The sequence below is a fragment of the Macaca nemestrina genome, chromosome 19 (genome assembly GCF_043159975.1).
Source record: "Macaca nemestrina isolate mMacNem1 chromosome 19, mMacNem.hap1, whole genome shotgun sequence".
Lineage (NCBI taxonomy): Eukaryota > Metazoa > Chordata > Mammalia > Primates > Cercopithecidae > Macaca > Macaca nemestrina.
Genome location: NC_092143.1, coordinates 73,871,529 through 73,886,108, shown reverse-complemented (window position 1 = coordinate 73,886,108; position 14,580 = coordinate 73,871,529). Strand labels below are relative to the sequence as shown.

Genomic DNA, 14,580 nt, shown 5'->3' with positions numbered 1-14,580 from the left:
AATTAGCTGGGTGTGGTGGCAGGCACCTGTAACCCCAGCTACTCAGGAGACTGAGGCAGGAGAATCGCTTGAACCCAGGAGGCAGAGGTTGCAATGAGCCGAGATCATGCCAGAATTAATCCAGACAGTAGGCATTGCCTGATGTCATTATCATTTATACTGAGATATTTTATCTTGCATAAGCCTAAGAACTCTGATTATTGGTGCTAAGAGAGAGGGTAGCAGCAAACTCAGGTATCCTTTTATTAGAGACCTAGTGTCGCATTTTGGTAGGGAGAACCTGAGACTGATTAAAACTCTGACATGTGGCTGGGCAAGGTGGCTCATGCCTGTAATCCCAGCACTTAGGAAGGCCAAGGCGGGAAGATCACTTGAGCCCAGGAGTTCAAGACCAGCCTGGGCAACATGGTGAAACCCCATCTCTACAAAAATACAAAAATTAGCCAGGTGTGGCAGCAGCTCCTCGGGAGGCTGAGGCGGGAGGATCACTTGAGCCCAGCAGTTGGAGGCGGCAGTGAGCCGTGATTATGCCACTGCACTTCATCCTGGGTGAGTGAGAAACTGTCACAAAAAATAAATATAAAAATCACAAAATAACAAACTCTGACATGCAAGTATCAAAGCCCCCAATCCAAGGGTGTTTTGGTTAACCCAAGGAAGCAACATTTTTCAATACTATAGCACCCGCTCTTTTCTTTCCCCTACCACTCTCAGACCAATGGGGTCACAACGTGAATATTTTCAGAGGCCTGGTGATAGGATCAAAGTAGCTCATGCGATTTATTGATTCATAGGCACTCCATCTTTGTAAACGCTGGCATGTTGATGAAGCTGTCTTCATGAGATTTTGTAAAGTTTTAAACTGTCTTATTTCTTAGAGAATGTAATAACGAGTATCGTATTCCTTTATCCTTTGGCACAGTAAATTCTCCTATTTTAAGCTGTTTTCAAAAATATTTTGAAAACCACTAAACATGTGCCTTAAACCTACAAATAACATATTTCGCTGAGGCACATTAACCGCCAGAGAAAAGAGCCTAAGGAAATTTAGAGCTGAGTAAATGGAAAAAATAAAAATGCACAAAGCTAAAAATAGAAAGCGACTTAGTCTATCTTGCCAGTATTGATACTAAATTGCAGTGTGGAAAGATAGCTTATTTGAATATATATCCGTACACCCAGAATTCAAGGTATTTTGGGGGAGTGGGGGGAGGGTACACTTTGGTATTCTCAGCATGCTGCATAATGGCCCTTCGTTTGCAGACACCAGTTGTTACCCCTGTTGTATACATGCACTTTATGTGGAGAGACATGCACAAGCACGTATATATAAATATAGATATGTTGGTGTATCCTCTTAGGTGTCAACATATTATATTCTAAAATTAGTGGTTGTAAAAATTAACCAGGTGTGGTGGCTGTCACCAGTAATCCCAGCTACTCTGAAGGCTAAGGCACAAGAATCGCTTGAACCCGGGAGGTAGGGGTTGCAGTGAGCTGAGATCATGCCACTGCCTAGATGACAGAGTGAGACTCCATCTCAAAAAAAAAGAAAAAAGAAAACAAAAAAAGTGTTTCCAGGGTGTTGTAGAAGCAACTAGAGGAGGAAAGAGATGCCAAAACATTAACAGCCAACATTAATAGAGCATTTATTATATGCCAGGCTTTCTGTAGAGTAGTTAAGCAGGATATATTTATTTGAATTCCACAATGACCTTAAAAGGGTTGGTATTGTGGTGATTTGATTTTAGAGGGGAAGAACATGAGGCCTGGAGAGGTTAAGTAACTAGATCATTTGCACACAGCTGGTTAAACCCAGGTGGTCTGCCTCTGGAGCCTGCTCCCCTGACTGTGACATGGGCTGTCTCCATGTATGCACAGCCACTTTTGCTCCGTGCCCCCGTGGACATTCAAGGAGGCCAGCATTCCCCAAACGATGTTCTCAGAACTCAGGGAGGACAGTGAACATTAAGGGAGCTGGAGGCTTCCAAGAGGGCCTGTTCCTCCTCCTCCCTCACCACTCTGGGCCTCTTAGGTAACCTCTTCACTCACATAGTAAGTTTCCTAGAATGAGGTCTCCAGATATTTTTAGAAGAAATTGTACTTTCTACTCTCCTCAAGACTTACTTGTAGCAAGCATGAATGTCCTGCAAGGGAGAAGCTTAGCCTCTGCCCTTGCCGCCCTGGTGCACTGAGACATCCTGCTCACACTGGAAAACCACCGTGTGGACAACCAGGACCAAGAGGAATACAGAAGAGATGGAGTGACCCTGCTCTCAGCTCCACCACCCAGACGTGTTACCACTGTCTTCCGGGGTGCAGTTGAGATTTTGTAAAGAGATCAGTAAAGTGAGGGGAGGAAGAGAACCAACCTTCTTGAACACAGACCACTATTCACAGTACCTTAATGTGTTCTCTTACTATATTTATGTTTGTTTGTTTGTTTGTTTTTTAGAGACAGAGTCTCACTCCGTTGCCCAGGCTGGAGTGCAATGGTGCAATCTTGGCTCACTGCAACCTCTGCCTCCCAGGCTCAAGCAATTCTCCTGCCTCAGCCTCCGGAGTAGCTGGGATATAGGCGCCCACCACCATGCCTGGCGAATTTTTGTAATTTTAGCAGATACGGGGTTTCACCATGTTGGCCAGGCTGGTCTCAAACTTCTGACCTCAAGTGATCCGCCCACCTCGGCTTCCCAAAGTGTTAGGATGACAGGTGTGAGCCACCGTGCCTGGCCTTATATTTACTCTTCATAGCACATCCATGTTAGCAGGTGAGGGACACAAGATCTAAAGGAGGAGAGTAACTGGTCCAGATCTTGGTGGGACTCCAAAACCCACCTTCTCTCCACCTTGAAACCCCCTCGATAGATGACATCTGAGCCCCCTCTCAGTCCTGCATTGGAATGAATTTATCACACTGAACTTGGTAGTGAATATGGAATAATGCAAAGAAAAGCATCCCTTGAAATTTGAAAAGGGTAGTTTTAAAATGAATACAAAGAAATATTAATTTACATTTGACATAAGTTTCGAAGCTTCTAATTTAAAATACAGCACCTGCCAACCAGATGAGGTGGCTCACACCTGTAATCCCAACACCTTGGGAGGCGAAGGAGGGAGGATCACTTGAGGCTAGGAGTTCAAGACCAGCCTGGGCAACATAATGAGTCCCTGTCTAATAAAAGAAAAAAAAAAAAAAACTAGCCGAGTGTGGTGGTGCGTTACTGTTGTGTGAACTACTCAGGAGGCTGAGGTGACAGGATCACCTGAACCCAGGAGGCCGAGGTTGCAGTGAGCCGAGATCGTGTCACTGTACTCCAGCCTGGGCAACAGAGCGAGAACCTGTTGGAAAAAAAAAAAAAAAAGCAAGAAAAAACACTAACCAAAAGACTCAGTAGAAAGTTAGAGATACTGACTACAAGTGCCCCATGCCCCTAGAGGTAAGTTCATCTTCCTCATTTTTACAGTTGAGACAACTAATGATTCAAAGAGGATGAACAACTTGCTCTAAGTGACAGTCCCAGCATCAGAGCTGAGTCCCTCTGTCTTTAAGCCTTTCCCTGCAACCCTCATTGTCTCTGGGCTTTGCAAGAAGCAGGTGCTACATTGTCATTTCCATTGCCTGTTTTTTTGTTGTTGTTTTTTTTTCACTTGTTGAAAAATGAGCACCAATATAATTGGTTACCAATATAATTACTGTGTTTATTTTTACTTTTCATAGCTGTCCCAGTTAAATCAGAGTTGGCAGTTGAAATTTTGGAGAAGGGCCAGGTCCGGTTTTGGATGCAGGCTGAGAAGCTGTCTGGCAATGCCAAAGTCAACTACATATTTAACGAGAAGGAAATTTTTGAAGGCCCGGTAGGTTTTACACTGTTTAGCCTTTTTAATGTATCATTGTAGAATACACTGAGGAAGCCTTATGTGGATGTGGATATGTTGTTATAAAAACCGCTGGGTGGTGGAGTGGGTGAGTTTAAATCCTTCTCACAAGTGAAAACTGTGAAATGAAAATACAGATTGACTATATCATATTATGCAAACTGGGACGCTTTGAGAATGAAAGGACAACAGTCATAAACAGTCATAAACCAAAACGGTCTCAGGCAAACCGAGATGTATGATCACCCATGAAAACAGAGAGGCTGTCCTGGGAGGCAGAGGAGCCCATACCCTTGCCTGAATTCACATCATACTCACACTGGACACCTCAGCACGGACTTGATTCGTTATATGAAGAACAGGCCTCTTGCCTAATGGCTCTGAAAAATTCAATAAAAATACCTTTCATTGCTTTTCTGGTTAAAAACACAATACATCCTTACTGCAAAAAGCATTAAAGACTCAGAAAGGGCTAATCGCACATTCTTACGGCTTTTCTTAATTTGGTGGCAGTGCTGGGGGGTCTTTCCAGCAAAAACCGGAAAGCCTGCTAGACAAATTCTAAAAGAGCTGTAACACTTCTAATGGCTTTTTGATGTACATATTGGTATATACTTCTTAAGACATTTTTCTATGCTTCTCTGTGTGTATGTCTGTGTCATATTTACATAGATAGTTACATATATATATATATAAAAAATACTCTTTCCTTTCCTTTTAACATAAGCATCGTTTTTATAGAGCTACAACATCTAAGCTTTATTTGTCCTCCCCACAGACATCAGTCAAGTCAAGATCAGGCCAGTGCCCAGTAGTACTGAAGAACTGGGGGTTCAGGTGCTCTGACTGTCACCTGTGCTATCATGGGTGTAAATGGGAAACTGAAAGGGCAGAGGAGGTGTGGTTTGTGACTGTTATTAGCAACCGTTTCCCTTTTCACTGAGATGTATTTTTAAAACATGTGAGGACTTGTTAGTGAGAGGGAAACGAGTACCATGAATATTAGGAGAGTATGCAGCGTAGTCCTTCCCAGTGCCTAGAGTGACTTGCTGTGGGGCCAGAACAAGTCACTCCTGACTCCTGTGTCCACTGCGACCCATCTCCTCTCCACTTTCAAAATGTTCCCTCGACTGCTGTGATCACCACCTGGCCAGGGGAGAGGAAGGAAAAGTGTTGTTGGCCTCACCCATCACCCCACAGTCAGTGAGTGAACATTCATGCATACGTGCATATAGACGTACTCCCCTTCACGTGTTCAAGCGTGCACACGTGTTGCCTTGAGAGTATGCACCTGCTCTCTTAAGTCAAGTTTCTTAGAAAGATAGTCTGAAGTTGTTTCTTGTTCAAATGATTTATTGTTGGGGAGCAGGATAGGATAGGGGGATGCTAAGCAAAAATGTGATCTCAGTTGGAGACGGACTTCCTGCAGGGGAGGCTCGGGAGCATGAATGGCATCACAGAGTTCATCCCAGGCCTGAGCCTTCATTCTGTGATAGTTTATATATAGCAAAAGTTAACAAATTCAAATCTATCATGGAATTTGTGCTTGCATGCCCAGTGACTAAAACTTATCTTTACATTCTGGGGAAAAAAATTTGTCTAAACAATATGATAAAATAAGTATAGTCTAATAGGGCTCTTTCCATTCATTAAGAGCAAATAGGGCCAGGCATGGTGGCTCACACCTGTAATCCCAGCACTTTGGGAGGCCGAGGCAGGGGAATTGCTTGAGGCTCAGAGTTTGAGACCAGCTTGGGCAACATAGCGAAGCATCATCTCTACAAAAAATTTTTAAAAATTGGTGAGGCATGGTGGTGTGTGCCTGTAGTCCTAGCCTCAAGAGCCTGAGGCCTGGCCGGGCGCGGTGGCTCAAGCCTGTAATCCCAGCACTTTGGGAGGCCGAGACGGGTGGATCACGAGGTCAGGAGATCGAGACCATCCTGGCTAACACGGTGAAACCCCGTCTCTACTAAAAATACAAAAAACTAGCCGGGCGAGGTGGCGGGCGCCTGTAGTCCCAGCTACTCAGGAGGCTGAGGCAGGAGAATGGCGTAAACCCGGGAGGCGGAGCTTGCAGTGAGCTGAGATCTGGCCACTGCACTCCAGCCCGGGCTACAGAGCAAGACTCCGTCTCAAAAAAAAAAAAAAAAAAAAAGAGCCTGAGGCCTGAGGCTTGAGTCCAGGAGTTCGAGGCTGCAGTGAACTATGATTGCACCACTGCACTCCAGCCTGGGCAACAGACTCTGTCTCTAAAAAGAGAAAAAAAGAGAGAGTAAATAGATTTAGAAGCATTTTTTTCAAGTATTAATTCAGCAGATATTTATTAATTGACTATTATATACCATGCATGTGCAAGATGTCAAGGAGATAGTGATAAATGAGCAAGATACCTGCCTCTGCTGCCTATAGTTTTATTCTACTCATTAAAAATAATGTAGGCCAGGAGCAGTGGCTTATGCCTGTAATCCCAGCACTTTGGGAGGCTGGGGTGGGTAGATCACTTGAGGTCAGGACTTCAAGACCAGCCTGGCCATCATGGTAAAACTCCGTCTCTACTAAAAATACAAAAATTAGCTGGGTATGCTGGCACACACCTGTAGTCCCAGCTATTCGGGAGGCTGAGGCAGCAGAATCGCTTGAACCTGGGAGGCAGAGGTTGCAGTGAGCCAAGATTGCACCACTGCACTCCAGCCTGGGCGGCAGAACAAGAATCCATCTCTAGATAGATAGATAGATAGATAGATAGATAGATAGATAGATAGATAAAATGTAATCTGGAAGGTAATGTGAGAGTCTAAAGACAACTTTTTGACATTTTGTCACTTGGGGTAACAAAACTTTATTTAGATTTAAGAAACTAAATTTCAGGCCGGGCGCGGTGGCTCAAGCCTGTAATCCCAGCACTTTGGGAGGCCGAGACGGGCGGATCACAAGGTCAGGAGATCGAGACCAGCCTGGCTAAATACGGTGAAACCCCGTCTCTACTAAAAAATACAAAAAACTAGCCGGGTGAGGTGGCGGGCGCCTGTAGTCCCAGCTACTCGGGAGGCTGAGGCAGGAGAATGGCATAGACCCGGGAGGCGGAGCTTGCAGTGAGCTGAGATGCGGCCACTGCACTCCAGCCTGGGCGACAGAGCGAGACTCCGTCTCAAAAAAAAAAAAAAAAAAGAAACTAAATTTCAGACTTTTTAGTAATCCATTCTGCTCTAGATCAAAAACTCCATATAATATTTCCCTTTTCCTGAGTATAAGAATATGAAGAACTTGTTCAGTTATGAAGAAATTGTATTTAAATTATTACTCTAATTTTTAATGTTTAATTTTTTTTTAGACATGGTCTCCTTCTGTTGCTCAGGCTGGAGGGCAGTGGCACAATCATGGCTCACTGTAGCCTCGACCTCCTGGGTTCAAGAGATCCTCCCATCTCAGCCTCCTGAGTACCTGGGATTAAAGTTGCACACCACCATGCCCGGCTAATTTTTCCATTTTTTTTTTTTAACAGAATTTTGCTCTTATTGCCCAGGCTGGAGTTCAATGGTGCAATCGACTCACTGCAACCTCCGCCTCCTGGGTTCAAGCAATTCTCCTGTCTCAGCCTCCCAAGTAACTGGGATTACAGGCGCATCCCACCACACCAGGCTAATTTTTGTGTTTTTAGTAGAGATGGGGTTTCATCATATTGGTCAGGCTGGTCTCAAACTCCTGACCTCAGGTGATCTGCCCGCCTCAGCCTCCCAAAGTGCTGGGATTACAGGTGTGAGCCACTGTGCCCCGGCTATTTTTCTATTTTTATATGGACAAGGTCTCGCTTTGTTGCCCAGGCTATTCTAAAACTTCTGGCCTCAAGCAGTCCTCACCTCAGCTTCCCAAAGTACTGGGATTACAGGCATGAACCACTGCACCTAGCCTAAAATTATTATTCTTTGGGGTTTATTTTTATTTCATCAAGCTTATTGTCATCCAAGTAAAATATCTGCCTCAGTGATTTCTCTGTCATTTTCTTTTCACACTGAAGAAATATAAAATGCATATTGACCGAAACACTGGCATCATTGAAATGTTCATGGAGAAGCTACAGGATGAGGATGAGGGAACGTACACTTTCCAGCTTCAAGATGGAAAAGCAACTAACCATTCTACTGTTGTTCTTATTGGAGATGGTAAGAATTCCGTGGAACATTAACCAGCAGGCTTTGCTCCTCCCTTCAATCCAAATACCCCATGGCACAAAAGTTGTCATTTGAATTGTTTCTTAATTGAATTCTAATGTTCAAAATACAATTTTCAGCTGGGCGCGGTAGCTTATGCCTATAATCCCAGCACTTTGGGAGACCCAGGCAGGCGGATCACCTGAGGTCAGGAGTTCAAGACCAGCCTGGCCAACATGGTAAAACCCCGCCTCTACTAAAAATACAAAAATTAGCCAGGTGTGGTGGCATGCATCTGTGGTCCCAGCTACTTGGGAGGCTGAGGCATGAGAATCATTTGAACCTGGGAGGCAGAGGTTGCAGTGAGCCAAGATCGCACCGCTGCACTCCAGCCTGGGCGACACAGTGAGACTCTGTCTCAAAAAAAAAAAAAAAAAAAACAAAATACAGTTTTCAGTTAATACTTTACGTGGTATTTTATTTCATAGAAATGAAAGTTAAGTTAAAAGAACACCAAATTTATCCCTAGCCCACAGGCAAGACTGCATTTAAATACTTTCATATATAAACAAATGTTTATTGCTCAAATTCTCCAGTGAGGGAGATTGCAATACAACAAAGACTGTATGTGTCTCAGAAACAAACCATGATACTGTTTTGCCATGTGTACTTACTGTAAATTACTAAAATTGAGAATAAAAATATGCAAAAGTAGTGCATTGCGAATCTACTAATCATCCATTGTAACTAGATTGTAGTAAATCAGCTGCTCCCTTCCTGCCACCCAGATTTAAAATGTGGCAGTTACAAAGGCAATGGAAAGGCTAGCCAGAGCTCTGTGTTTGCAACATCCAATATCATTTCACTGTTTCCTAGCTTTATGACCTTGTACAATTTATTCAACCTTCCTGAGCCTATTTCTTCATCTATAAAGATAAAAAATGAGCAGGCTTGTCACAATGTATGAGTGTTACAGTAATGAATATAAATCACTTAGGGGTGGTAGCTGACAGGTGCATTTATACCACCCAACTCAATTTCACACTTCCTTGTTTTTCAATTTGTAGTTTTCAAAAAGCTCCAGAAAGAAGCTGAATTCCAGCGGCAAGAATGGATCAGGAAACAAGGTAAAAATAGGCAGTGGATAAAGAGAAAAATTTTGATTTTTTTTGTACAAAATATTCCAAGGTTCTTTCCATAACACATTAAAATGAATATTATTATGTTAATAATGCCTAGTAAATTAAAATAATTGAAAATATTTACAGTTAAATAGGTAGACATTAAAATATTTAAAAGCTAAATCTAGAATTTTGAAAATTTGACTTCAGACGTAAATCACCTTAGGACTTAAGTATGAGCTTTGATTTTGCATTTGTGATTAATAGAGTAATTGCTAATGTCATTAAAATTTTATAGGTCCTCACTTTGCTGAGTATTTGAGCTGGGAAGTGACTGGTGAATGTAATGTACTATTGAAATGCAAGGTAAGAGATAGATAAATTTTTAGTATTTGATTCAAGGGAAATAGAATGTAGAGAAGAGGAAGATCAATTTTTCATCTCTTCCATCTGAGCCAAAATGATAAGTGGGACACATATTTACTGTTGAATGTTACTGTAATCATCTGTTGATAAGAACGATTTAAAATAAAACGACATAAAATATGAGAAGGCAAGGTGATCATTCCTAGTCACTACTAATGACCTAGTTAGTAAGACCCTCGACCTTTATCTAATTAGTAATCTCCAAAGACTCTCACATTGTTTTTGTCTTAAGCCAAATCTGTATTGTAAGTCATAGACCTATTCCAGAATCACTCTAGCTGCAGTGTTTCGTGGACCTTGCTAAGTAAATTGTGAGGCTGGCGCAACAATCCCCCTGGGTGTTCCCCAGCTGTGCCACTGACTCCAAGCCACTGTGCTGGCTTGAGGGAGAGATGTGGAAAAGAGTTGGCAGCTCAAAACCAATTGTCTTATTAGGACTTCGAAAAGATTCAGGAAAAAAAAATTCTATATGGCATTCTAAACGAGTTTGTACTTTAGCTTGTGGTGTGTAGCTGAGTGAGTCATCAGAAATGTTTGGGGTAAGGAACTGGTGGGTGAGGTTGGAGCGGGAGCGTGAAGGTCCTGCTGGCTGACAAGGACAAGTGGAAGCGTAGGTGTGGCATTTGGTGTGGATTTCACAATTGTCATGATAAAACCCAGAACCCAGGTGCCCCAGTGTCTACTAGATCTGATAAACTCAGAGAAACAGTAGTCTATCAGAAATACATATAAGGAAAATCAATTCTAGGTTTTAGCCTCACAGGAAATAGCAATGCTGCTTGAAAAACTCTTTCTCAGGCAGCAGCGGAAGCCCTCAGCTTCTCTCTTATCCCAGCTGCCCTGTCGTGCTGTCCCCGACTCACTTCCTCATCCGCATGGCCCCTCCCTATAAACCATCCCTTTGCAAAAGCCCACACATCCCTCGCCTTCTGCGCTTGCTGTGGCCCTCTGCAGAGGAGCTCTGGTGTCCTGTGATGGCCTTCCTCAGGAGAGTCAGCCCCATTCCCAGATTCTGAGCAACCAAGGGCAGCCTGGAAATGGGTTGTGAATATTCACACAGTTCGTGCTTACGCTGTCATTCCAATGCCTGGAATGACCTTCTTTCAGCTTCTCTGACAAAATCCTTTCCAGGCCTAGCACAGTCATCTCTAGAAGGCCTCCCACTCCCTCTGTCTCCCCATAGCTCTTTGTTCCATTATTGTGGAATTCCTGTAAATTTGGCCCCTCACATGTGGCATTACAGTTCCTGGAGTATGCTCAGCTAATCATTCAGACTCACAAGAGAATGGTGGGTCTTGCTTGGTGCTAGTCTACTCAAAAAAATGTAGGAGGGGCTAGGCGCGATGGCTCACGCCTGTAATCCCAGCACTTTGGGAGCCCAAAGCAGGCAGATCACTTGAGGTCAGGAGTTCGAGACCAGCCTGGCCAACATGGTGAAACAACGTCTCTACTAAAAATACAAAAATTAGCCAGGCGTGGTGGCGGACACCTGTAGTCCTAGCTACTTGGGAGGCTGAGGCAGGTGAATCGCTTGAACCTGGGAGGCTGAGGTTGCAGTGAGCCAAGATGACGCCACTGCACTTCAGCCTGGGCGAGGGAGTGAGACTCTGTCTCAAAACAAAAACAAAAACAAAAACAAAACAACGAACACAGGCGGAACCCTAGCTTGCACACTGGGACCTTCCTCTCCCTCAGGAGTCCACATGTGGAGCTATGACCTTTGCCATCCCAGACAACAGAAAGCTCAGATGCAAGGAGACACGATCCACTTTGGGCAGGTGCAGGAAGGGGCCACAGCAAAAAAAAAAAAAAAAAACAAAACACCTAAAAACCTTCATGCCCTAAGGACCTAGTATCTCTTGTAACAACTATCTAAGCAGAACTTCCAGGATCCACACAAGGGTTATGTCCAAATTTCAAGAGCAATGTACTCAGCAAAGCCCAAAGCTGCGGAGTGATTGTGTGTAGTGGTTTCACTGCAGTTACCAGGGTGGTTCCTGTGTTTATTTATCAGCTGAAATTGTTTCGTATTTTAAAACCTGTATATTCTCATGTATAATGAGGTAACACTTTCTTTGTTGGTTTTATAGTTGTATTTTCTCTTTGGGGAATGGTATGTACCTTTCACCCATTATTCAGTGGGCTCTTTGAGATAGTTTTCTTGATTTGTAAGAAGTCTTTACTTTTTCATACAATTTGAATTATACAAGAAATACATGAGTATATTCTCCTTTGTAAAAAAAGAAAAAAATCAAGCACTGTAGATAAAGCTCAAGATCCCTTTAACCACATGCGGTTGTTTAGTCCATTTGAAATAGATGACATGATGAGGAGATTAGTGTATCTGAGTGAGTCTCCTCAAAATTGCTAAGTAATTAATTTATTAATCCATGCCTCCCCTCCACATATATTTGCAATGCCTCATTTATCTTTTACTAAATTTTTAGATATAGATTGGGGCTTACTCATTCCATTCCTTTAATAAAGTCATTTGTTTTTCTAACACAGCCTTTATTTTAATCTGATGGGATTTGTCTTCCTTTGGTTTTGAGATTTCTATTTTCGTTTAAGTATGTATATCAGTATGAATGTATCTATTCTCTCTTTTCTTTCTTACCATGTGATTTTAAAGTCAAATTTTCACTGCTGGAAATAGAGATGCTATTGGTTTAGGTTTATTCTATTGGTGTCCACTTGATTGTAAACTCTTTTCTCAATTAAAATCGCTTTCCATTGATTCCTTTAGAAATCTGTGTCTTCTCACTCCATGTTCAGTGCTTTTTCTTTTATATCTTGCTGCATTAAGAACTATTTAACTTCACAAGAGTACATTTCCTTATTTTAAAAAAAGTAATTATGGTTTTGCTCCTAGGTGGCAAATATTAAGAAGGAGACTCATATTGTGTGGTACAAAGATGAGAGGGAGATATCAGTGGATGAAAAGCACGACTTTAAGGATGGTATATGTACCCTGCTTATAACAGAGGTAGGCGATTATAAATGCAAAATGTAATATATTAGCTCTCTACCCTCTGTCTTATCCCAAAACAGTGACTAGATTCTGTATTCCTTTCATGACCAGGGGATTTATATTAGCTTACTTTCAACTGCTGTAGGAACACAAAAGCTTCTCTAGCCTTGTGACGTGTGTGGATTTGGTGGACAGCAAACCAATATTAGCTGAATGCCACAACTCGCTTTTCTGAGTTGCTTTTATCCATATATGGGCAGTGAAGTGGATCCTTCTTCAGTTGTACTTAAGCCTCCTGGTCCTAAAAGTGCAGAGACATCAGACATGGTTTCATTTAAGGATAGATTTTTATCTACTTCTTGTTTAAAAAAGCACCCCATTTAAATATATCACTATAAAGCTAGTGATCACTGTTTTTAATAAATGAAGGTAGAGTAAAAGGTAAGGACTTTAAGCCTCATATCAGTTACAGCCTTAGAAGGTAAAAAGTCAGGACTGCTAGCTCACTGGTCAAATTATTACGGAGAGGTGCATGTCTGCATCTGTGAGCGGTTCATCACTCACGCAGTTAGATGCTTAGTCAAAGAGTGTTTTGATCGCAGTTCTGTAAATCAAGGGCCTTTAAAAATGCAGATACCAGCTCAGGTGCAGTGGCTCACACCTGTAATCCCAGGGCTTTTGGTAGGCCAAACTTGAGGCCAGGAGTTCAAGGATACAGTGAGCTGTAATCATACTTCTGCACTCCAGTCTGGCTGATAGTGAGACCCTTGTCTCAAAAAAAAAAAAAAGAAGAAGCAGAAGAAAAAAATTACAGATACCATGCCCTGCGGCTATGAAAGGTGCAATGTGGTATATCTATTCCCCCTTAGTTTTCCAAGAAAGATGCTGGGATTTATGAAGTTATCCTGAAAGATGACCGAGGAAAAGATAAGAGCAGACTGAAGCTTGTGGATGAAGGTCAGTCCACCAACCGCTGGCGTCTGTCTTGTGTGTTTCTGCATACAGCTTACCAGAATGATGATTGAGACTGAGCTGACAATTGAAGTCATGCTGACTTTTTTTTGTCCACAGATTTTGGCTTAAGTGAAATTCCAGCAGAGTGAACTATTTTATTCAAAAATACCTCACTTCTAGTCGTCTTCGAAATCAGAAGTGTATTTTTGATCCTTAGAGAATTTATAGTCCAGAGTCCACAAGGGGTCTGTTTTCAATTTAAATCATTTTTGTTTCAACTCTATAAAAATATTCCAGGCTCAAAAACTTCTGTCAGAAGCATGACAAAAAATAGTCCACTCCAAAGGTAGCAAGCAAGATTTACATATGAAATGTGAAGCCTTGCAGTTTTTAGCAGAGCAAGAAAGCAAATTCCATTTTTCAGAGACCGCTAAGGACAAATATATCATGATGATGAAAATCTACCTGGGACCCCAAAACTTACAATTTTGTTCCTGAACAAGATTTTAAAAATAATATTGCTAACAAACAGCAGAAATCTGACTAATTTCACCTTCCTACTTTGGGCGGAGGTGGGGCTAAATGTGTTTATTGGCGAAAAGCATTATCAGGCTGATGAAGGCCAGGAGACCGACATGGTTAATTCAGTATAAATCAATGACACGGATAAGAAAATGTCCTCTAATGTAAACTAAGGCTTCCTGGGAATTGAGAAGAAAGAGAATCCCAAAGTCAAGAACCTTCCTAGAAATCTCTTATGGCCCTTTCTCTAGAATGTAAATATGGCGATTGTTACAAAGAATTCAAGGGGAAAAAAATCAAAATAAGCAGGGATCCTTTAAAACCTGATAAAACTAAACTATTTCCTCAAAGAATACTCATTTTCAGTGGGTCCACAAATTCACCTTGTTTCCATTTCCTTTCATCCAGAAAGGGAAGTTTTGAGAACTAAGAATTTGAGATTTAACCTTACATTGAGAATTTTTATGCTAAAGTTTTGGCTCTGAATCTCTCTCCACAGCCTTTAAGGAACTGATGACAGAAGTATGCAAAAAAATAGGTAAGTTAAACATTTCACACC

The 14,580-nt window shown here is 42.1% G+C and overlaps 1 protein-coding gene and 1 non-coding gene across 6 annotated transcripts in view; one reads left to right on the top strand and one right to left on the bottom strand.

The window, feature by feature from the left end:
* LOC105478822 (myomesin 1) overlaps positions 1-14,580 on the top strand; it is a 178,900-nt gene that overhangs the window by 151,795 nt on the left and 12,525 nt on the right. For all 5 annotated transcript variants that reach the window (XM_011736457.3, XM_011736454.3, XM_011736455.2 and 2 more), the window contains 7 exons: positions 3,722-3,858; positions 7,895-8,039; positions 9,095-9,154; positions 9,447-9,514; positions 12,447-12,560; positions 13,415-13,502; positions 14,521-14,559. In XM_011736457.3, coding sequence (XP_011734759.2) covers positions 3,722-3,858; positions 7,895-8,039; positions 9,095-9,154; positions 9,447-9,514; positions 12,447-12,560; positions 13,415-13,502; positions 14,521-14,559 — 651 coding nt within the window. The remainder of the gene's footprint in view (positions 1-3,721; positions 3,859-7,894; positions 8,040-9,094; positions 9,155-9,446; positions 9,515-12,446; positions 12,561-13,414; positions 13,503-14,520; positions 14,560-14,580) is intronic.
* On the bottom strand, positions 4,398-4,460 carry LOC112426140 (U7 small nuclear RNA). Its single transcript, XR_003017422.1, has one exon. It is a non-coding gene; the product is annotated as a U7 small nuclear RNA (small nuclear RNA).